At 68.1% G+C, this 19,805-nt stretch overlaps 3 protein-coding genes across 5 annotated transcripts; all 3 read right to left on the bottom strand.

Moving 5' to 3' along the window:
* Positions 1 to 19: 19 nt before the first annotated feature.
* Positions 20 to 1,806, bottom strand: ATG101 (autophagy related 101). Of its 3 annotated transcripts, none has more exons than XM_065654342.1 (3): positions 1,782 to 1,806; positions 984 to 1,272; positions 20 to 863 (listed from the first exon to the last, which is right to left on the bottom strand). In XM_065654342.1, exons 1-3 carry the CDS (start codon positions 1,796 to 1,798, stop codon positions 459 to 461), a joined length of 711 nt encoding a protein of 236 aa, XP_065510414.1. In that variant the 5' UTR covers positions 1,799 to 1,806; the 3' UTR covers positions 20 to 458. The 3 variants fall into 3 exon arrangements, with proteins under 3 accessions (XP_065510414.1, XP_065510416.1, XP_065510415.1); XM_065654344.1 differs by lacking the exon at positions 1,782 to 1,806 and adding an exon at positions 1,584 to 1,770; XM_065654343.1 differs by lacking the exon at positions 1,782 to 1,806 and adding an exon at positions 1,578 to 1,665.
* A 1,885-nt stretch (positions 1,807 to 3,691) lies between these two features.
* On the bottom strand, positions 3,692 to 9,208 carry NR4A1 (nuclear receptor subfamily 4 group A member 1). The gene is made up of 7 exons (XM_065654322.1): positions 8,958 to 9,208; positions 5,609 to 6,408; positions 5,252 to 5,381; positions 4,984 to 5,135; positions 4,699 to 4,901; positions 4,449 to 4,627; positions 3,692 to 4,361 (listed from the first exon to the last, which is right to left on the bottom strand). Exons 1-7 carry the CDS (start codon positions 9,169 to 9,171, stop codon positions 4,105 to 4,107), a joined length of 1,935 nt encoding a protein of 644 aa, XP_065510394.1. The 5' UTR covers positions 9,172 to 9,208; the 3' UTR covers positions 3,692 to 4,104.
* Positions 9,209 to 13,798: 4,590 nt separating this feature from the next.
* TAMALIN (trafficking regulator and scaffold protein tamalin) lies at positions 13,799 to 17,704 on the bottom strand. The gene is made up of 8 exons (XM_065654340.1): positions 17,573 to 17,704; positions 15,980 to 16,029; positions 15,556 to 15,610; positions 15,091 to 15,193; positions 14,924 to 15,017; positions 14,787 to 14,853; positions 14,639 to 14,705; positions 13,799 to 14,557 (listed from the first exon to the last, which is right to left on the bottom strand). The coding sequence occupies exons 1-8, from the start codon at positions 17,702 to 17,704 to the stop codon at positions 14,130 to 14,132; spliced, it is 996 nt and encodes a 331-aa protein (XP_065510412.1). The 3' UTR covers positions 13,799 to 14,129.
* Positions 17,705 to 19,805: the final 2,101 nt, after the last annotated feature.

The following is a 19,805-nucleotide window of genomic DNA, read 5'->3' as shown; positions in this document are numbered from 1 at the left end:
AAAGGATCGGACTCCCCACGAAAGCAGAAATACTTTATTTTTGCCCCAGAGGACGGGGTGAGCTCGGCTCCGGGCCCCACAGACGAGCGGCTCAGTCGCAGGGACAGGGGTGGCACCTGGGGGGGCAGGCGGTGACAAGTGACAAGGCCTGTGCAAGGCTCAGATGCCACGTCCCCACCCTGTGTCCGTCCCCAGCGTCGTTCTGCCAGGTGTCACTGACCTGCAGCTCTCACCCCAACGACTCGTCACCCTCAGCCACGCTGGGAGCCACCAAGCCGGTTCCCCGGGCCGGGCGAGCACCCCAAACCAGCAGCACCCCAAATTACAGACCAGGCCAAGTTCAGCTCCATGCACGAGGCTTTTTAGAGGCGGAGAGGAGGGATCTGAGCAGAGACACCGTCCCAAAGAGCTGTGTCAGAAAGTGCCACTGTGTGGGGTGAAGCCACCCCGGTGACACCCTACAGAGCCAGCGTGTCCTTGATGAGGCGGCGCATGGTGGTGGTGACCGAGGTGCCCAGGGAGTCCGTGATCTGGTAGGAAATCTTGTACAGGTAGGGCTGCACGTCCTTCAGGCTGGTGTCGAAGACGTTGTCCACCTCCGACTGGGTGGGCATCTTGGGCAGGTACTCGTGGCGGTTCATCACCTCCACGATGTTGATGATCTTCTCGCAGAGCTTCTCGCCCACCTTCTCCCGGCAGATCTGCCGCTCCTGCTCGTTAGCCAGGTTCACCACATTCACCTTGATGGTCCACAGCTCCCAGGGGATGCACTCGTCCGAGAAGGGCCAGCGTGACTTCTTCTTCTGGTAGAACTCCAGGGAGATCTGCCCCATCCCATCACTGCCCGAGCTGCGCAGCGCGTCCTGCCGAGAGAGTGCGGGGCCAGGGCCTGACCTTCCTCCCTCAGGCGAGGACAGGACGCAGCCCCACGGTTTTTAAGCTCCCGCTTTCAGCCCTGCCGGGTCCTCACGGGGTTCCCTTACCTTGAACTCCCCCACGGCCTTGCGGAGGGCCCGGTCCAGCTCCTCGGAGGAGACGCGGACGTAGGCGAAGTCGATGAAGTCGCAGTCCACATCCTGGGTGCCCACAGTGCCGATGGAGTAGGTGCCCTCCTTCTTGTAGTGGAACTTGCCGGTGCTGCGGTGCAGCAGGACGGTGTGGAGCACGGCCAGCATGGCCTCCTCCACCTGCCGGCCCTCCACCGACACCTCCAGCACCTCCGCGCGGCAGTTCATGGCGGCGGCGGCTCCGGGGGGGGCACGACAGCAGGTCCTGCAGGGAAAGAAGGGTGTTGGGGAAGGGTTGTTTGCGCCCCTGCTTGGGCAACAGCCCCAGGTAACAGCCCCTCTGCCAACCCCCTTCATCCCCTGTAGGGACCCTGGTGTTCCAGCCTGCTCCCTCCTCACCCCACAGGAACCAGGGGTCCCGCTACGGGCCCCCCCACCTCGTAGGGGGCCAGGGGTCCGGTACTGGCCCCCCAATACCCCACAGGGACCCAGGGGTCCCGCTACGGGCCCCCTCACGTCCCATTTCCCCCAGAGAGCCTCGGGCCCCCCTCGGCCCCCAGTCGCCCTCACCCTCACCCAGGGCCCCGTCCCGTTCTCCCCGGGTCCCGTTCTCCCGGGGTCCCGTTCTCCCCGGGTCCCGTTCTCCCCCGGGTCCCGTTCTCCCCGGGTCCCGTTCTCCCCGGGTCCCCTTCTCCCCGGGTCCCGTTCTCCCCGGGTCCCGTTCTCCCGGGGTCCCGTTCTCCCGGGGTCCCGTCGCTCCCCGGCCGCACTCACCGCCCGGGCCCGACCATCTGACCAAAGGATGAGGGAAGTGGAGCAGTCCATCTGCGTAGGGGGGCTGAGACACACCATCATACCGAAGTGGCAGCGCCTCTTGCGGAAGCAGCCGTGTTTCCTCACTCTACACCTCTTTTAATTATTTCTGTGACCATCGGTGCCGTTTCCGGCCGCGGTGCAGCCCCGATGGTGGAGTGCCCGTCGCCGTTCCCCGGTTTGACCCCCCCCACCGCCGCCCGCTTGGTTCATTCCTGGGGAGGACACCACGGAGCTGCGTCTCTGGCGGCGCAGAGCGGCTCACTTCCGGGGAGCGCGCCCGAGCCCACAGCGCCTCCCTGGACTGGAGGCTCCGCGGCGGTTACTGCAGCGGGGCTGGGGACCGGTGACCTCCGGTGACCTCCGGTGACCGCCGGTGACCTCCGGTGACCGCCGGTGACCCCCGCAGTGCCACGGCCCGGGGCGGCAACAGGGAACACGGGGATGTACATGGGGACAGGGGACACAGGACTTGGGAGAGGGGCCACGGGGCCACAGGGACACCAATATGGAGACATACGGACAGACGGGACAGGAGGACATGGGGACTTGGGGCACAGAGACGCAGAGGATACTGGAGAAAGGGGCATGGGACAGGGGGACATAGGGATGGATGGACATGGGGACACGGCGACAATAGGACGGATGGACAAGTGGATATGGGGATGGGTGGACATGGGGATGCAGGGACATGGGAACACGGGGATTTAGGGCACAGGGACACTGGGATTTGGGGCACTGGCATCAGGCCACCCATACCACTGTGGTGACACATGTCCTGGTGTAAATAGCAGGGAGGGCTGTGGCGGTGGCATGTCACCAGACGGAGGGCCGGGCACACGGCGGGACACACGTCCCCGTCCCGCGCAGCCCGGGGCAGCCGGTGTGGCCATGGCCAGCGCGGGGCTATTTTTACCTGGCGCTGCTGGCACCAACATCCTTGTCCCTCCTGCAGAAGCCCCCACCAAGGGGATGGGGTCAAGGTGGGCAGAGGGCAGTCCCGCACCATGGCGGGGGGGACAGGGACCTGTGACCCACTCCCACCCAGCCGGTGGCCTCAGGGTGCCCCCCCTGGTGGCTTCGGGGTGTGGGGTGGCACCGTCACCGAGGTTGGGACAGGCAGCGGCTGGGCCGTGGCATGGCCACCCCTGCCCCATGGCATGGCCACTCCTGCCCCCCAGCGGGGCGGAGCCGTGCCGTCACCCCGTGTCCCCCCGTCACCCCGTGTCCCCCCGCCCCCCCGCTGCGTGAGGCTCTCCTGGGCCCCCCCAGAGCAACCCCCCAGCCGTGGCCCCACCGTGCGTCAGCGTTGTCCCCATGGCGGGGGCGGGGGGGACAGAGGGGCCCTTGTTTTGTGGGGCCCCCCCAGCTCAGTGCCTCAATGTGGCCCTTGTTTGTCACCGGCCCTCGGTGTCCCCATTAACATTTGCTCCAGGGCCAGGCTGTCCCTAGCAGAAGGAAGGGGACAAGCTGGGGGACAGCGCCAACCCAGCGTGTCCCCCCCCGCGCACTGGGACCCCCACCCTGTCCCTGGCTCCCGGCTGGGGTGGGGACCCCAAACACTGTCCCCTCTGCCAGGGCTGGCCCTGCCGCTCGCCACGTCCCCAGGGCCATGGCGGGGGATCCAGTCACGCTTCCCGGTTATTTTAGGGACGATAAATCAGGCGGGCGACAGGTGCGGGGCCACGGCAGCCGCCGCCAGGGAGGTGAGTGACAGTTCAAGGGCAGCGGCGTGGGCAACGTGCGGCTCCGGTGCCCCGGCTGTCCCCGCACCGGCTGTCCCCAGACCTGGCGCTCTGCCCCGCTCCAGAATCACTGTATATTAAATATAGCTGATATTACCGGGGGAGACACATGAGAGAAACAACCCCTTTGGATGGTTCTCAATATACGTACAAGTTTATATACAGAAAATGGCCAAAAGAGGAAAAAAAAGAAAAAAATATAAAGGGGAGTGGGATGAGGCTGGGGGGGCAAAGCCCCCTCCCCGTCCCCGCACTCCCCACTCTGTACAGGATCCGACCGCTCGCTATTTACAACGCGGGGGGGGTTTTTTTACAGGGGAGAAGGGGAGCACCGCGCCGGCGATGCCCCCCGGGGGTGAAGGCACTGGGGATGTTGTGCGTCTGCGCCCGGCGCCGCGAAGGCACATGGGGGACCCGGCTGTCCCCAAGGGGACACCGAGGCAGCTGAGGAGGGGGACCCAGGCATCCCTGGGGGGATCTAGGTGTCCCCAGACAACCCCGGGGGGGTCAGGGCTGCTGGCAGCCTCCCCGCCGGGGGCTCAGAAGGGCAGCGTGTCCATGAAGATCTTGTCGACGATGGGGGGTGGCGGCACCAGGTCCTCCAGCTTCAGGTAGAAGATGCGCTGGAGGCCCTGGGTGCAGAGGCTGCGCAGCTCCGGCAGTTTGCCCAGCAGCTTGGAGAGGCAGCCGGGGCGCCCCGGCTCGGCCCCCCCCGCGGCCACGTGGTCCTTCAGACACCCCACGATGCGGTTCTGCAGCTCCTCCACCCGTTTCGGCTCCTTCAGCCCGTGGCGGTCTAACGAGCGGGGGACACGGAGCCGTGAGGCCGGCGTGACGGCCGCGGGGAAGGGAAGGGGACAGCGGCGGGGCGGGGGGTTCTCACCTGTGATGATGACGAGGGCGGCGAGGCAGGAGAAGGAGGGGACGTCGACGTTCATGCGGTGCAGGCTGTGGGAGAACTCCAGGATGGCGTCGATCCAGTCGCCGAAGCCCCGCACGCACTGCAGGCGGTGCAGCACCACCCCGTTGCAGAAGATGAGTTTCCCTTCCTCCGGCTTGGAGCTGCGGGGACAACCACGTGTCACCCCCAAACCCCGGCACGGGGCTCCCCACCGCGCCGTGCCGGGGCTCACCGGTAGGCCAGGCGGAGGATGAAGAGCTCGAGGAAGGCCGACTCCAGCAGCAGGTCCTGGTCCTCCTTGGGCAGCTCACCGAAGCCCTGGATCTTCTGGGCCCACTTGCGGATGACGTCCATGGAGCCGGTGAGCAGGTCGTAAAACAGCTGCACGTCCATCGAGTCCTCCTTCTCGAACTGGCACGGCACCGACTCCTGGAACTGCCATGGGGATGGGGACGGGGTCAGGATCCAGCCCCAGCGCGGCCCCAGGGATGGCATGGGGTGGTGGCACCGGCCCTACCTTGGAGTAGTCAAGCTTGGTGGCGCTGGGGACCGAGTCAATGTGTGCCCGCACCAGGGACGTGATGAGGCTGACGGGCGACGTGTCCGGCGGCTGTTTGGGCTTGGAGGGCAGGCGGCCCCGCCGCCCCTTCAGGCTGTCGGTCCGGACCACTGCAGCGAGGGACGTGCAGTGAGCGTGTCTGTCCTCAGCTCTGCTGGGCTGCAGAGCGAGGTCACCCCCCAACTCCAGCTGGGACCCCCCCAACCCCAGGAGGGGACACCGGTACCTTCTTTGACCATGCCGACGGCCAGGCACTTCTGGAAGCGGCAGAACTGGCAGCGGTTCCTCCGCCGCTTGTCCACGGGACAGTCCTTGTTGGCCAGGCAGATGTACTTGGCGTTCTTCTGCACCGTGCGCTGCGGGAGGGGAAGGAACGGCCATGGCTCAGCCTGCGGCACCGAACCCCAAACAAAAGCCCTTCTGTCCTCCTTTTCCTCCCGCTCCAGCCCGGCATCCGGCTCCGCATCCGCGGGGAGAGCCACATCCCCGCCCTGCCCCTCCCCAGGGGACCCGCAGCATCCTCCCGCTGCCGCAAAGCATTGTGGGAACATCCCAGCAGCGGGTCTGGGGGGCACGCCCTTACCTTGAAGAAACCCTTGCAGCCCTCGCAGGTGCGCACGCCGTAGTGCTGGCAGGAGGCGTTGTCCCCGCATACGGCGCAGCGGCCCTCGCCCGCCCCGGGGCTGCGTGCCTTGGTGGGGGCCAGCGGCGGCCCCTCCAGCAGCGGCGAGGTGGGGGGCAGGGGCAGCCCAGCGAAGCCCCCGGGGGAGCCCTGCGCCAGGGCGAAGGTGTCTGTGTCCAGCAGCCGCGGGTCCAGGCGGGGCGAGGGGCCCGGCTGTCCCTTCAGGGCCCCGGGGGACCCGCTGGGGCGGGGTGCCGGGGGGCCGAAGGCGAAGAAGGGGGGCTGCGACCCGCTGCCCTCGGCCGGCTCGGCCCAGGGCCGCCCGCCCTCGTAGTTCGGTGGGGGCGAGTACGCCCCGAAGGAGCCATCCCAGCCCGGAACCTGGGGCGGCTGGAAGCCCGGTGTGGCAGGTGAGGGGACGGAGCAGGGGCTGCCGTAACAGTCCGAGCCGCTGGAGGAGAGGGTCTCGTCTGGCTGCGCACCGAAGGCACCGGGGTAGCAGCCGTACACCTGGAAGTCCTCCAGCTTGAAGGTGGCGGTGGGCTGGCCGCTGGCTGGCAGCTGGTACAGGAAGGCGTCAAACTCGCCGGCGTAGCCCTCCATGAAGGTGCTGAAGCTGGGCAGGGCGGGGGCGGCCGCCAGGTCCGCGCCGGCCACCTCCATGGGGAATCGGCCGCCCTCGGGGCTGAGCAGCTCGGCCGGGCAGCGCTCGCAGGGGCCGGTGCCCGCGGTGCTGTACTGCGCCTGGATGCAGGGCATCTCTGCAGGGAGAGCGGGTGTCAGCGGGGACCCCACCACTGTGCCAAACACCCCGCGACCCCACCGAGGATGGAGATGGGGCGAGAACCACGGGGGCTTGGCCGGGATCCCCCTCACAGGCAGCCGGGGCTGGAGCCGGATCCCCGGAGCCGCTGGCTGTCCGGTGGCGGCCGCTGCCACCCTCGGGAAAGGTCACGCCACAGCCAATGGGCGCAAAGGACATTCCCCAAAACGCTGGCTTAGCAAAGCTGCCGAAAGGGAAGGAGGGAGGAATGCGGGCGGTGGATTACCGAGCCCCAGGCTGGCCGGGGAAAGCCAGAGCCAAGGCTGAACCAGGGCTCAAGGGTCCGACTCCTCCATCCACCCGTTCTGGAGCCTTTTGGAAAATCAAATGCAGCCAGAACCGCTGGCTGCTGCGGGGAGAGGAGCCCACCCCCCATCCCTGCAGCCCCCGGCACTGCGGCACAGATCTGGCCCCACGCAGGACGTAACAGGAGTCCTGCGTCCAGCTGAAAGCAAAGGCGGGAGTGACCCCAATGGCAAGACGATAATGTAATTCATCTCGCAGACCTTTAAAGGTCACGCCGCGCCTGGCCCCGAGCCGCCGCAGCCCGGGCACAGCACCACAGCCAGCTCACCCGCTGGCCCCTGGCTTCCCCTGGCCAAGTCCGGGCAGCTCTCGCCGGTGCCCAGAAAGCCAATACCTGCCCAGGGAGCTGCGTTTAAAAATACCCAGCATGGGTTCAGCCCTGGCACCCATGGGGTGGCACCAGCCCCCAGCCAAATCCTGGTGCCCCGCTGGGGTTTGTGCCCATCTGCTGGGGACCAGGTGGGTTCAGAAGGGACAGTGACCCCCCAGCTGCCTCCTGTCCCCACACTGAGACAGGAGGCCACGCTGGGGACGTGGCAGTGGGGAACACCGGCAGCTTTCCTCGCCTGCATGCAAATCACGGCTGCAAATCGCCGGCTGGGCTATGCAAAGCCTCGACCCTTCCTGTAGCCCCAGCGCAGGGTTTGGCAGCAATGGGCAGTGCCCGACGTGGTCCCCGCTTCCTTATTCAAATGCTTTTGCCCTCACCCGCTCGCTGACGGCGTTTGGGGTCCCTCTGCCATGAACCCCCTGGGGACCGGGCACAGATTCCTGCAGCAGCCCCCACGCTGCCCATGGCCTGAGCACTAATTGCAAATTCCTTGTTTGGGAGCGCAGGCAGCTGCCCGTGCCCAGGCCTGGAGGGCGCTGCCTGCGCGGGCTGGTGGCAGCCCCTGGCACGGGGCCTGGGCCGCGGGCGGGCGAGAGCAGCTGGCAGCAGCGGCGGGGGGGAAGGTAACGCTGCCCACCTCCCTGCCTGCACCTGCTGCCTCGCCGCGCCGAAACGCAGCCGCTGTCAGGCCTGCGTGGGCAGCGGGGGGCTTGCCTGCACAGTGCTGCCTGCAAAGCAACGTCCCCAGGGCTGCCTGCACGGTGCTGCCTGCACGGTGCTGCCTGCTCCACCTCCATGCTCACTCTGCTTGGGGCTCCCAGGGTGATGCCGGGTTTTGGGGTGGCTCTGCCCCCCGCAGCCCCCGAGCTCAGGACTCTCCCTGGCTGCAGCCGAAGCCGGTGGGGGGTCCCGGGACCGAGGACCAGCCTGGTCCCAGCCCCGCAGCCCTGCACGGCTGCGGGCAGCCCCAAGAAATGGCTCCCGGTTCTGTCGGGCTGACTCTCCCTGGGAGCCCCAGGACCGGGACCCCTCGCTCTGCTGCCCCTGCCCGGTGCGCCACCCCCTCCCCGGCGCTACCGGGTACCCCTGGGCAAGTCCGGCACAATCGCACCACCCGGTCCCTTCCAGCGGGATCCCCAAACCTCCCCGCAGGCTCCGGGTCTCATGGGCCTTGTGCGTGTCCTTGGGACACGCGAGCCCCGGGATCCCCGCTGCCACCGGGACACCGGACCCCATGCACTTTTAAACACGCCCACCGCCCTGAGCCCCCAGTGCTACCGCGGCACCCGACACGGCTCCCCCCGCTACCACCGAGACGTTCGATCCGGTTCTCCCTGGGACACCCGACCCTGTTCCCCGCCGGTGCCACCGGGACACCCGATACCAGGCACTTCGCAAGACACCCGGTGCGACTCGCCTGCGGTACCACCGGGACACCCGACCCGGTTCTCCCGGATGCCTCCGGGACGTCCGACCCCATGCACTTTGCGGGACGCCCGCAGCTCCGAGTCCCCAGTGACATCGGGACGCCCGACGCGGTTCTCCACGGTGACATCGGGACGCCCGCCTCCCTGAGCCCCGGTGCTACCGGGACACGCGACCCGGCTGCCCCCTAGTAACATCGGGACACCCGAACCGGCGTCACCCGGTGCCACCGGCACACCCGACTCCATGCGCTTCGCAGGACGCCCGCCGCGACCCGCCTCCAGCACCACCACCGGGACACCTGCCCCGGTTCCCCCCGGGCCGCCCGACCCCGTGCACCTCCCACTGCACGCACCCCCCCATCCCCGGGACATCCCGCCCCCGGTGTCCCCCGCCCGCTCCCCGCAGCCCGGTGCCGCCCGTACCCGGGTGCCGGCGCGGCGGGGCTCCGGTTCCCGCTCCGCTGCCGCCGCCGCCGCCGCGCGGGCTCCGCCGGGCTCCGGTCCCGTCACTACTTTCTCTTAAGCGCTCGGTGACGCGCGGGGCGGCGCGCGGGCCCGTGACGCACGGCGGCGCCGTAGAAGGTGCGGGGGGGGCGGTTCCGGCGGGGGCGCGGCCGTGACGCACGCGGGGTTCCATTGACGCAACCGCAGCGCCCGCGCTAAAAATACCCGCGCGGCCCCGGCTAAAAATAGCGCGGGCGCCCCCCGGCCCCCCCCCATCCCGGGGGCTCCCGGGGCCGCCGCCGGGGAAAGGGGGGGAAGACGGGGAGGGAGACCCCGGGGCTGGGACGGGCAGGGGCCGGGGCCGGTATCCCCGGTGTCCCTATTCTCGTACTCGCTCGCTGCTGGGATCTCCAGTGGCCCTCGATGCCGGTATTCCCGGTGCCGTTAACCCCGGGTATCCCCTCGGTGCCGGTATCCCCGGTGGCGCTATCCCCGGTGCCTCCTTGGTGCCTTTATCCCCAGTGCTGTTATCCCCGGGTATCCCCTCGGTGCCTTTATCCCCAGTGCCGTTATCCCCCGGTATCCCCTCGATACCGCTATCCCCGGTGCCGCTATCCCCGGTGTCCCCTCGCCGCTGGTACCCAGGTGCTGACACCCCTCGGTGCCTCCATCCCCGGTGCCTTCTTGGTGCCGCTATCTCCGGTGCGGTTATCCCCGATGCCCCCTCCGTTCCGCCATCCCCGGTACTTCCATCCCCGGAGCCCACATCTTCTGTCCCCGCTCGGTTCCGCTATCCCCGGTGCCGTTATCCCCGGTGTCCCCTCGCTGCTGGTACCCAGGTGCTGCCATCCCCCGGTGACTCCATTCCCTGCGCCCCCATCCCCGGTGCCCCCTCGGTGCTGCCACCCCCGAAGCCCCATCCTCGGTGCCTCCCCGGTGCCGGTATCCCAGGTGCCCATCTGGGCCGGTATCTTCGGTGCTCAGCGTCCTCGGTGTCGGTATCCGCGGTGTCCTCCCGCATCCCCCCCGCCCCCGCCCCCAGTCCCCGCGGGGAGACCCTGGCCGGGGCGATGGAAAGAGCGGCGGCTGCTGGCGGGCGCCCAGCGCCGGGAACGGCGCCCGAGGCTGCGGCGATGAGCTCAGCCCGAGCGGGGCCGGGCCGGGGCGGCCGGGGGGCGAGAGGTGGGCGGGGAGGGAGCCGGTACTCCCCGGTAACCCCGCGGTACCCCTCCGGTACCAAGCCGGTACCCTCCTGTACCCGCCCAGTACCCCTCCGATACTACCCCCGGTACCCCCCGAAACTCCCCCGGTACTACCCCCTGTACCCGCTCCCGGGGCCGAATCGGGAATCTTGGGGGACACGCCCCGCCGTGCCCGGTCGATCCCCGCGACTTGGCAGCCCCGTTAGTGCCACCCCCGTTAGTGCCACCAGCAACGCCGGCCTCCTCGGGCAATGTCCCCCCCCAACCCGTTAGCCTGTTAGTGCCACCCCCATTAGTGTCACCCCGTCAGCGTCACCAACAGTGCCAGCCTTGGGCAACGTCCCTCCCGTTAGTGTGACCAGTCTTTTGCGATGCCCCCAGCGATGCCCCCTCCCCACGTTAGTGCCACCAGCGATGCCACCAGCAATGCTCCCCACCCAGTGCCACTCCCCTTAGTGCCACCAGAAACGCCACCCTTGTCAGTGTCCCCCTGTTAGTGCCACCAGCGATGCCAGCCTTGGCAATTACCCCTGTTGGTGTCAGACGTCTGTAATGTCCCCAGCGATGCCCCCCCTTGTTACAGCCACTGCCGTTAGTGCCACCTCCATTAATGCCACCACAGCAATGTCCCTCTCGTTAGTGTCACCCCATGAGTGCCCCTCTATTAGTGCCACTCCCATTAGTGCCACCCGAGTAGTGCCCCCCCTTCAGTGCCACCCCATCAACGTCCCCCCTTTAGTGCCACCCCATTAGTGACAGGCCAGCAATGTCCCCCTCGTTAGTGCCACCCCCATTAGTGCCCCCTCCATTAGTGCCCCCTCGTTAATGCCACCAGAGCAATGTCGCCTTTGTTAGTGCCACCCTTATTAGTGCCCCCCATTAGTGCCACCCTCGTTAGTGCCACCCCAGTAATGTCCCCCTCGTTAGTGCCACTTCCATGAGCGCCACCCTTGTAGTGCCACCACTAGTGCCACCCCCATTAGTGCTATGCCAGCAGTGCCCCCTCGTTAGTGCCACCCTTACTAGTGCCCCCATTAGTGCCACCCTCGTTAGTGCCACCCCAGTAATGTCCCCCTTTTTAGTGCCACGCCCGTTAGTGTCCCCCCCGCCTGGGACCGGAGGCGAACGGCCCCAGGAGCCCGGGGGGACTCGGGGATACCGGGGGTGACGTCGCCGCCGCCGCCGCCCGTTCCCTCGCTCTGGCCCCAGTTCCCGCCCCCCAGGCGGGGGCCCCGTGACGTCACAGCCGGCCGCTGACGTCCCCGGGATCCCGCGGCACCACCGGGGTCGCCCCCGCGGGGATCCCCCGGGCTGGGCCGGGACTCACCGGGGTCCCCGCGCCCCGCGAGCGGCGCGGCCGGTACCGCAGCTCGGCCCGGGGCAGCAGCCCGTGCAAACGGGGGACAAAGCGGGGGCGGCAGCCGGTGCCAGCCCCGTGCTGGGCTGGGGCAGCAGCCCGTGCAAACGGGGGGACAAAGCCGGTGCCAGCCCGGGGGTACAGCCAGGAGCTCCCCGGACAGGGTCAGCCTGGGGGTCCTGGAGCTGTCGGGGGTTCTGGAGCTGTCGGGGGTTCTGGAGCTGTCGGGGGTTCTGGAGCTGTGGGGGGGTCCCAAAGCCATTGGGGTCACAGAGCATGGTGGCCATAGCCCTTTTGCACCCATCGCTCGGTGGCGGCAGCAGCGGGAGAGGTGACACCAGCAGCAGGAGGTGACACCGGCAGCCCCCGCAGCAGGGATTAGCTGTACCCCGGGTGGCTCCAGGGGAGGAAACCCGAACCCAGTCACCCCAGCAAGGCCACGGGGATATGTGGGGGGAGCCCCAGCTTGTGCTGGCACCCCGGTGCCAGATCCACCCCAACACCCTGGGGAACACATGGGGACACAGGGGCCATGAGCTGTCCCTTCCCGACGCCCCCAGGGCCCATTGGGTGGGCATGGGGGCTCGCGGGGTGCCCACGGCCCGGGTGGCGGTTGCAGGGTGCCCATGACCGGCCCTGGCTCCCTGTCCCGGGCCTAAATTTGCCGGTAATGACAGGCTGCTCCGGGGCGTTCCCAGCCCAACCCTGCAGCCTCGGCCCCGCCGGCACTGCCCGGTGCCACGCGTGACCCTGGTGTCCGGCCGGCGCCTCCCCAGCCCCGGGCACACGCGGCTCTAGGTCAGGGCTAAAAAAAGCTCCGCGTGGGGTTGCAGCTGCCACGGGCGGGGGTCTCGTGACGGCCGTGACGGGGACGGGGTGCCCCGACCCTGGCAGCAGGCAGGCAGGCACCATGAGCCAGACCATAAATGTCCAAGCACGGAGCTGTACTGGAACGGGGACAAGGCAGGAGAGCGGCAGGGAGCTGGCTGGGCCCCAACGCACACGTGTCGGCACATGGTGCACGTGTGCACACGCAGCCCCACAGCACATACAGGTGTGCACACACAGCCCTGCAGCACATACACGTGTGCACACGCAGCCCCACAGCACATACAGGTGTGCACACACAGCCCTGCAGCACATACACGTGTGCACACATAGCCCCACAGTGTATACATGTGTGCACACAGAGCTCTAGCGCACACACATGTGCACACAGCCCCACAGCACACACACGTGTGCACACGGAGCTCTAGTGCACCTGTGCACACACAGCCCTGCAGCACACACACGTGTGCACACGGAGCTCTAGCGCACACACATGTGCACATACAGCCCTGCAGCGCACACACGTGTGCACATGCAGCTCCAGCACACACATGTGCACACAGAGCTCTAGCACACACATGTGCACACAGCCCCACAGCAGACACACGTGTGCACATGGAGCTCTAGTGCACCTGTGCACACACAGCCCTGCAGCACACACACGTGCACACGGAGCTCTAGCGCACACACGTGTGCACACACAGCCCCGCAGGGCACATACATGAGCTCATCCCCAAAACCTCCTGCAGACCCCCCTAGGGGGGGTCCAGCTGTGGGGTGCAGGAGCTCCGAGCTGGGGGCTCCTCAAACATGCAGTGGCCCAGTCAGGAATGGGAACAAGCCGAAGGGGAAACTGAGGCACAGCGCACAGCCCCGGGGCCCCCCGCAGGTCTGTGGCACAGGGCTGGAGGCTCTCGGTGCTTGCACGGAACGCTTGTGCAAGGCCACCCCCGCGCACCCGTGGGTGCTCGCTGCAGCAGCAGCGGGGGCTCTGTGCCCCCCAGGGCCTCTGGATGCTGTTTTGGTGGGAGTGGGGGGCGGCAGGGCAGGGGTGGGGGGGACCCCAGTGCCTGTCCCCACGGGCACCCCGGCCCCCACTGGCGGAAGAGTTCGGGGTGGGACCAGCTTCCCGCCGGCTGCTGGAGGAAACGGGGCAGGAAGGGCCTGGCTGGGCCCCCCCGTGCCGGGACACGGCCCATGGCACCGGGGGCTGCGGCAGGTGGGGGGACACGGGGGGACAGGGGTGTCCCCAGCAGCCCGGGCAGAGCCCAAGGTGACTCCGGTCACCCCAAGGCCTTCCTGGCAGGTGGGAAGGCAAAGGGGGCAGCGTGGGGGGGCAGCTGCAGCCCAGGGGGATCCCCCACGGGACACGTCCCCCCCAGCCACCCCTGACCCCACGGGGCTCTGTCCCCCCACTCACATCCACGGGCTGCTGCAAAAAGTCTCTGTATTGGCGAACGCCGAGCGCAGAACAAAAAGCCCGTGGGGGCGGCAGGACCCCCATTGTCCCCCGAGCCGGGGGGCAGGCGGGGCCCCCCTGTGCCCCCCAGCGAGGAGGGCACCGATTCCTGAGATGAGCGGTGGCTTCGCGAGCCCCCTCGGGGATGTCCCCATGTCCGTCCCTCGGTGCTGTGACCTCCACAGCCAGCGGCCGAGCTGGGACCCCCGAGGCCGACACTGAGCTCCTGCTGGCGGCCCCGGGGGGTGGCGGGGGGCGTGCGGCCCCTTGCAATAAATAAATAAATAGGCGTGGGGGGGCCCTGGCTAGAGGTGGCTCTCCTCCTCCTCCAGTGCCCGGTTCAGTCCCGGGATGAACTTGAGCAGCCGCCGGCGGAAGCTGCTGTGCCGGCCCTTGCGGGGGGCGGCCGCCCCCTCTGCGGGGTCCCCGGCCCGGGCCCACAGCCGCCCCGCAGCCCCCGGCCCCCCGCTGCACTTCAGGCTGGCGCTGCGGGCCAGGCCCGGCCGGGGCCGTGGCGGGGGGGGCGCAGGACCCCCGCTGTCCCCATCCTTGTCCCCATCCTTGTCCCGGTCCAGCGAGTCGGCGGAGGCGAACAGGCAGGTCTGGTAGAGGGAATCGTCGCTGCCGCAGGCGCTGGCGCGGGGGGAGCCGCCGGGGAGCCCCCCGCCAGCCTGCAGGCACCAGCGGATCGACTCCAGCGTGTCGTAGATGTTGGGGTCCTTGGCCACCACGCCTGATGGGGGACGCGGGGGGATCAAGGGGGGCCGGGAGAGCCCCACACCCCCCCCCCCGCCCTCCCCCGGCCCCCACTCACCCCGCACCAGCCGCTGCTCCTGCACCATCAGTGAGCGGTACTCCCCCCACTTCTCATACAGCGTTTGCTGGGGGGAAGCAGACAGGGGTGAGGACAGTGTGGGGGGGTCCCCAGCCCCGCCTGACCCCCCCCAGTCCCCCACCCTCACCTTCAGGTACTGCAGCCGGGCCTCCAGCTCAGCCCTCCGGATGGACGTCCCGTAGAGCGTGTCCAGCCTGTGGGGCAGCAGCCGTCAGTGTGGGGCCCGGGGGCCACCCGGGACCCCCCTGCGCCCCCCCAGCTCACCGGAGCGTGTTGCCCGAGCTCTTGATGATCTCCACGATCTCCCGGTGCCGGATGCCCTCCACATTCAGCCCGTTGACCCCCGTGATGGTGTCCCCTGGAGTGGGGGGGGCAATGGGTTGAGGGGTGCTGCCGGGGCCCCCCGTGTCCCCCCAGGGATGTGCTCTCACCAGTCTGGAGTCCCGCAGCCTCAGCCGGGCTCCCACCGTGCACCCGGCACACGAAGGTGAACATCTCCACACTGTTCCTGTCCTGGTGGTGCAGCCCATAGGTCTGAAACGGGGGGGCTGGTGAGGGGCGTGGGGGCCCCCCCATAGCCCCCCCAGGCAGCAGCCATGAGGTGGCAATTGCAGCATTTAATTGTTGCCAGGTGATGCGGGACAGCACCCCAACCCTGAGGGGGTTTTGCCCCAAGTGGGGCCCCCCCAGCCGCCCCCGCTGTCACGGCCGGGGAGGCTTCGGTAACCAGGCAGCTCCGTCACGACTAAAAATAAACCCTGGCTCAGCGACAATTTAAAAATACCCTCGATGCAAAGCAAGGTACGGGCTGGAGGGGTGGGGAGCGTGGCACGGCACGGCACAGCTCAACACAGCTCGGCATGGCACGGCTCGGCGCAGCTCGGCACGGCGCCCACCTGGATCTCGAAGCCGAAGGTCTCCTCCACCTTCTTCTCCAGCGTCACCACCCTCCTGGGGGACACAAGCGTCAGGGACAAGGCAGAGCCCCTGGCACGCCCCACTCCAACTCTACTGCTTCAGAGTTTGGGTTTTCTGGGCAGGACCCCAAGGACAGGACACCCCCCAAGGACAGGACACCCCCCTCAGGGTGGCCTTGGCCAGAGCCCTGCAGCCTGTCCCATGGCCGTGGGGTCCAGGGGTGTCAGGTCACCCCGGGGAGCTGCATCTCTATCGCTGCTCTCGCCCACTCTGGGCTCCCCTGTAAAATCACCCCCGTTTCCAGCCCCTGCGGGGTGTGTGGGCCCCAACCTGCTGGGACACGTCCCCAGCCCCACGCCTGCGTGTCCCCCCCATCAGCAGGGGCCGGCCCCCCGTCCTTACCTGTGCTCCTCCGGGGACTGGCTCGGGGACACCCACCTGAACCCCGCGCCCTGCGGCAGAGGGACAGCGGTCAGCGGGGGACACCGTCCCAGGTCACGTCCCCCCGCCACCCCCTGCAGGGACAGCCAAAACCGCGTGTCCCCTCAAGACCCCACCAAACCGCGGGGAGCACCGTGCCAAACCGGCACCGAACCAGCGCCCGGGTGCACCCACTGCCCCCCCGGCCGGCTGGGCATAACGAGGCTTTTATCGGTGCTCAAAGCCACCCTCACATCTGCCCCACGCTTCGACGTCACCCGCGCCGCATCCCACCCCACGCCACGCTCCGGGGGGGACCCGGGCACAGAGGGGCCCTGTTGTGGTCACAAAGTCGGGTTTTTTCATGCAAAACTCCCCCCCCCCGCCCAGACAATGTCCCTGTTGTGGAGGGCGCGGAGGCGTGGGCGAGCAGAGGGACAGGCTGGGCACCGCAGGACCCTCGCCGCGGGGCAGGAGGCGACAGGGCTGTCCCCAAATGCCCCTCTGCGGCCAGTGCCACCGCGAGCTGCGCCTCGAGGGTGGCACGTGGCTCGTCTCGATGGCCACCGGCTGCCACCAGCTCCCTCTGCTCTGCGCCACCTGCGTGTCCCCAGCCCTGCAGGTGCCACCAGCCCCGTGGCTGACCGTCCCAAACACATCCGTGGGCGTTTAAGTGCAAAACCACCAGAATCGGGTGCGTTCACCATAGGGAAAGTTGCTGCCAGTCATGTTGGGCTCCCATGTCACCCCAGTGACGGGGAGGTGACGTGGGACACCCCAGCCCCCTCGGGGACGTCTCCAGTGGTGGCCTTGGCGGTGAGCGGGATCCAGGCCACTGCACGTGACCCCGGCCGCGCCAGCACGGCCACGAAAGCCACTTCTGCTCCGGATGTCGGCTACGCTCTCGCTTCCCCCCCGGACGCTCAGGAAGCGCCGTGGGGCCGGGGGGAGCGTTGGGGCGGTGACAGCCCCAGCGCCACCAAAAAGGGGCTTTCCCAGGAGCACGGTGGCGGATGGTCCCACGTCCCATGGAGGGACCTTCTGCCCTGTCCCGTCCTCCCTGTGGGGCAGAGCCCGGGGGGGGACACACTTGTCCTGGTGACACGGCCACGTACGCTGGGGTGGGGGCCTGTCCCTGGTGCGGGGAGGAAATGGGACAGGACGTGACACTTGGGGGACAACACTGGTGTGGGATGGGGACCCTGGGAAGATGCCGGTGGAAGAAGGGACCGGGGTGGAGAGACGCTGGGGCAGGAGGGGGGGATGTCACCGGGACAGGATGGGGACACGGGACAAAGCTCGGGGGGGATGTCACCGGGACAGGATGGGGACACGGGACAAAGCTCGGGGGGGTCACCGGGGCAGGACCAGAGCCCAGCAGAAGCCACCGGGGCAGCCCCGCAGGGTGCGGGCACCAGTGGCCGCGCGAGACGGGGCCACCCCGCACCCCCAGTCCCGCCCCCCCGGTCCGTTGCCGATCGCGGCGCCAGGTCCCCACCGACCCCCGTGCACACACCGGGGGCACCGGGGAGGCTCCCCCGCCCTCCCCGCGCCCGGGGCCGCCGCCAGCCCTACCTTGCGCACCCGGGGCAGGGTTCCCCCGGCAGCCGCCAGCGCTCGGTAGACGTCGGCGGGGCCGGGGCGCTCCGGGGCCGCCGCCGCATCCTCCTCCTTCGGCCGGAGCCGCCGCAGCCGCCGCAGGGTCATGGCCGGGCCGGGCGGCCCCGCGCGCCCCTATATCAGCCCGCGGGGGGCGGGGCCAGAGCCAGACACGCCCCCTCTGCGGGAGGACACGCCCCTTCCCGCGCCCAACCACGCCCCGCGGAGCGCTAAACCCCGCCCATTCCAGCGCCAGGCCCCGCCCCCTTGCCGTAAGCCCCGCCTCCCTTACCGTAAGCCCCGCCCCTCACGGGTCCAGGGCCCGCGAAGGGACGCGGGGGGTCCGGGATGATGCTGCGGGGGGTCCGGGATGATGCTGCGGGGCAGCGGGGAGCGGGGGGTACAGGGGGGGCGCTGGAGGGGATGGGGGGACCAAGGAGGGGCTGTAGTGGCCCAGGGAGCCCCTTGGGGGTGGTAATGGGAGAAACCAGAGGGGTTTCCCTGCACAGAAGCAGCCCCAGCCCCCGGGGGCATCACCCTCACTGTAAAGCTCTTGGGTGGGTGGGGAGGGCACAGGGTCCGTGGGGACAGAGGAAGAGGGAGGTTTGCAGGGAGCAGGGGTTGCGATGGCCAAGGGATGGGTGCAGGGACCACGGCAAAGGGATGGAGCGGCACAGGGGACGGTGACAGCCTGGGGACCGGGTGGCTCAGGGTGGGCAGAGCCCACGTCCCCCGGCCCTGGCGGAGGCTGAGCTGGGTCCTGCCCCGCTGGCAGCCATCCGCATCAAGAAGCCCATCAAGACCAAGTTCCGCCTGCCCGTCTTCAACTGGACGGCGCTGAAGCCCAACCAGATCAGCAGCTGCTGAAGGTGAGCCCGGACTTGGCCTGAGCACTGGGGGGTGACACCACTGCCCCCCCCGAGCCCTCAAGCATGTGCAGCTGTTTCACCCCAGAAAACAACACTCCACCACCAAAGCCGCATTTAGGATTTAATTGAAGGCAGAAGGTGGGGGCAGGGGCAGCTGGAGCCCCCGGCTGCGCTTCCAACGTGGGTGGACGGGATTTAAACCATTCCTGCAAGAGCTTTGCCCGCGCTGAGGACGGGGACATGGGGGAAAGAACAATTCCCGGAGGCAGACGCCGCGTCTGCTGCAGCCACATTGCACGGCTCGGGCAGCCCCTTGCAGCAGGAATTTTCCAGCTGGAACTGAGGGCTTTGCCCAGATGTTTATTTAAAATTTGCCAAAAAAAATCAAGTTTGTAACAATCCCGCTGGTGTTCCCGCCGAGCCACCCGCCCACGGGGAGGCAAGTTTGCTCCCAGAGCTGAGCTGCTCCACTTGGGAAGCGCCAGGGAAAGGATAGGACTGAGTCCATCACCCACCCGGGGCACCAAACCACAACCCGCTATCGGGAACCATCCTGCTCCCCAAATCCTGCATCCCAGATAACGACCAGCATCCCCCGGCCAAGACCAGCCCAGACCACAGGTCCCACCACGTTTCCTAAGAGAGGAGCGAAGATGATTTTTGCTTTTAAAAAAGCCGATACTCTCACCTCACCCGCTCCCTGGATTTCCCGAGTGTCCGGGGGGCTGCGACAGGAGCTGCAGACAAAGCTGGAGATCGAGGAGGAGCCAGAGCCCAGATGGCAGCTCCCCCTCCCCAGCACCCATCTGAGCCCAGGGGACCCCAGGGCCTGGCGGATTTTCCCCCTTGATCCGCTCACAACATGCTCGTTCACAGGAGGCTCTAATTAGGGAGAATTAGTGGGGGCAGTTTGCACAGCACCAGCTGCCCTGAGCAAACAGGATTTCACAGGCACACCGAGCAGTTTGGAATAAGATTTATTGTCCTCGGAAAAGCCGTGGGGACCCAGGTGGAGCTGCACTATGTCCCCCCCTCCTACTCCAAATCACCAAATTTCAGCTGCTCATCCCTCCGTGGGTCGGAAATCCTGCTCTGCCGCGTCCTCTGCTATCATCGAGGCATCTCCTGAGCGCACGGCACGCGATGGAAGCTGAGCCTCCACCAATAAGGGGAATATTCAATGTTAAGGTTTGCTGAGCAGGATTCCTGGGGAGATTATTTGAGCTGCGGGTGAATGAGCCCCCCCAGATGCTTCTCTAAGCTCTGCTGGTCCTCACCACTCAGCTCCCACCCCCTGTGCCACGGCCAACCCTTCACAGCAAACAGCGAGAGCCTCCAAC

Source organism: Caloenas nicobarica, chromosome 33 (assembly GCF_036013445.1).
Source record: "Caloenas nicobarica isolate bCalNic1 chromosome 33, bCalNic1.hap1, whole genome shotgun sequence".
NCBI classification, from domain to species: domain Eukaryota; kingdom Metazoa; phylum Chordata; class Aves; order Columbiformes; family Columbidae; genus Caloenas; species Caloenas nicobarica.
Note: the sequence above shows the minus strand (reverse complement) of the source record. Positions and strands in the feature narration are given on the sequence as shown.

Excerpts from the sequence above, each read along its gene's own strand:
- ATG101 (XM_065654342.1), bottom strand. Across the intron at positions 864-983 it reads AGGCCGTGGGGGAGTTCAAG|GACGCGCTGCGCAGCTCGGG; the intron begins GTAAGGGAACCC and ends CTCTCTCGGCAG.
- NR4A1 (XM_065654322.1), bottom strand. The coding sequence starts at position 9,171 with ATGGAACCCCGCGTGCGTCACGGCCGCGCCCCCGCCGGAACCGCCCCC. Across the intron at positions 5,382-5,608 it reads GCTGCAAGGGTTTCTTCAAG|CGCACGGTGCAGAAGAACGC; the intron begins GTAAGGGCGTGC and ends CCCCTCCCGCAG. Across the intron at positions 4,362-4,448 it reads CGCCCTCGTCATCATCACAG|ACCGCCACGGGCTGAAGGAG; the intron begins GTGAGAACCCCC and ends CCCGCTCGTTAG.
- TAMALIN (XM_065654340.1), bottom strand. The coding sequence starts at position 17,704 with ATGACCCTGCGGCGGCTGCGGCGGCTCCGGCCGAAGGAGGAGGATGCG. Across the intron at positions 15,018-15,090 it reads GGCTGCGGGACTCCAGACTG|GGGACACCATCACGGGGGTC; the intron begins GTGAGAGCACAT and ends CCCCCACTCCAG. Across the intron at positions 14,558-14,638 it reads GGAGCAGCGGCTGGTGCGGG|GCGTGGTGGCCAAGGACCCC; the intron begins GTGAGTGGGGGC and ends GTCCCCCATCAG.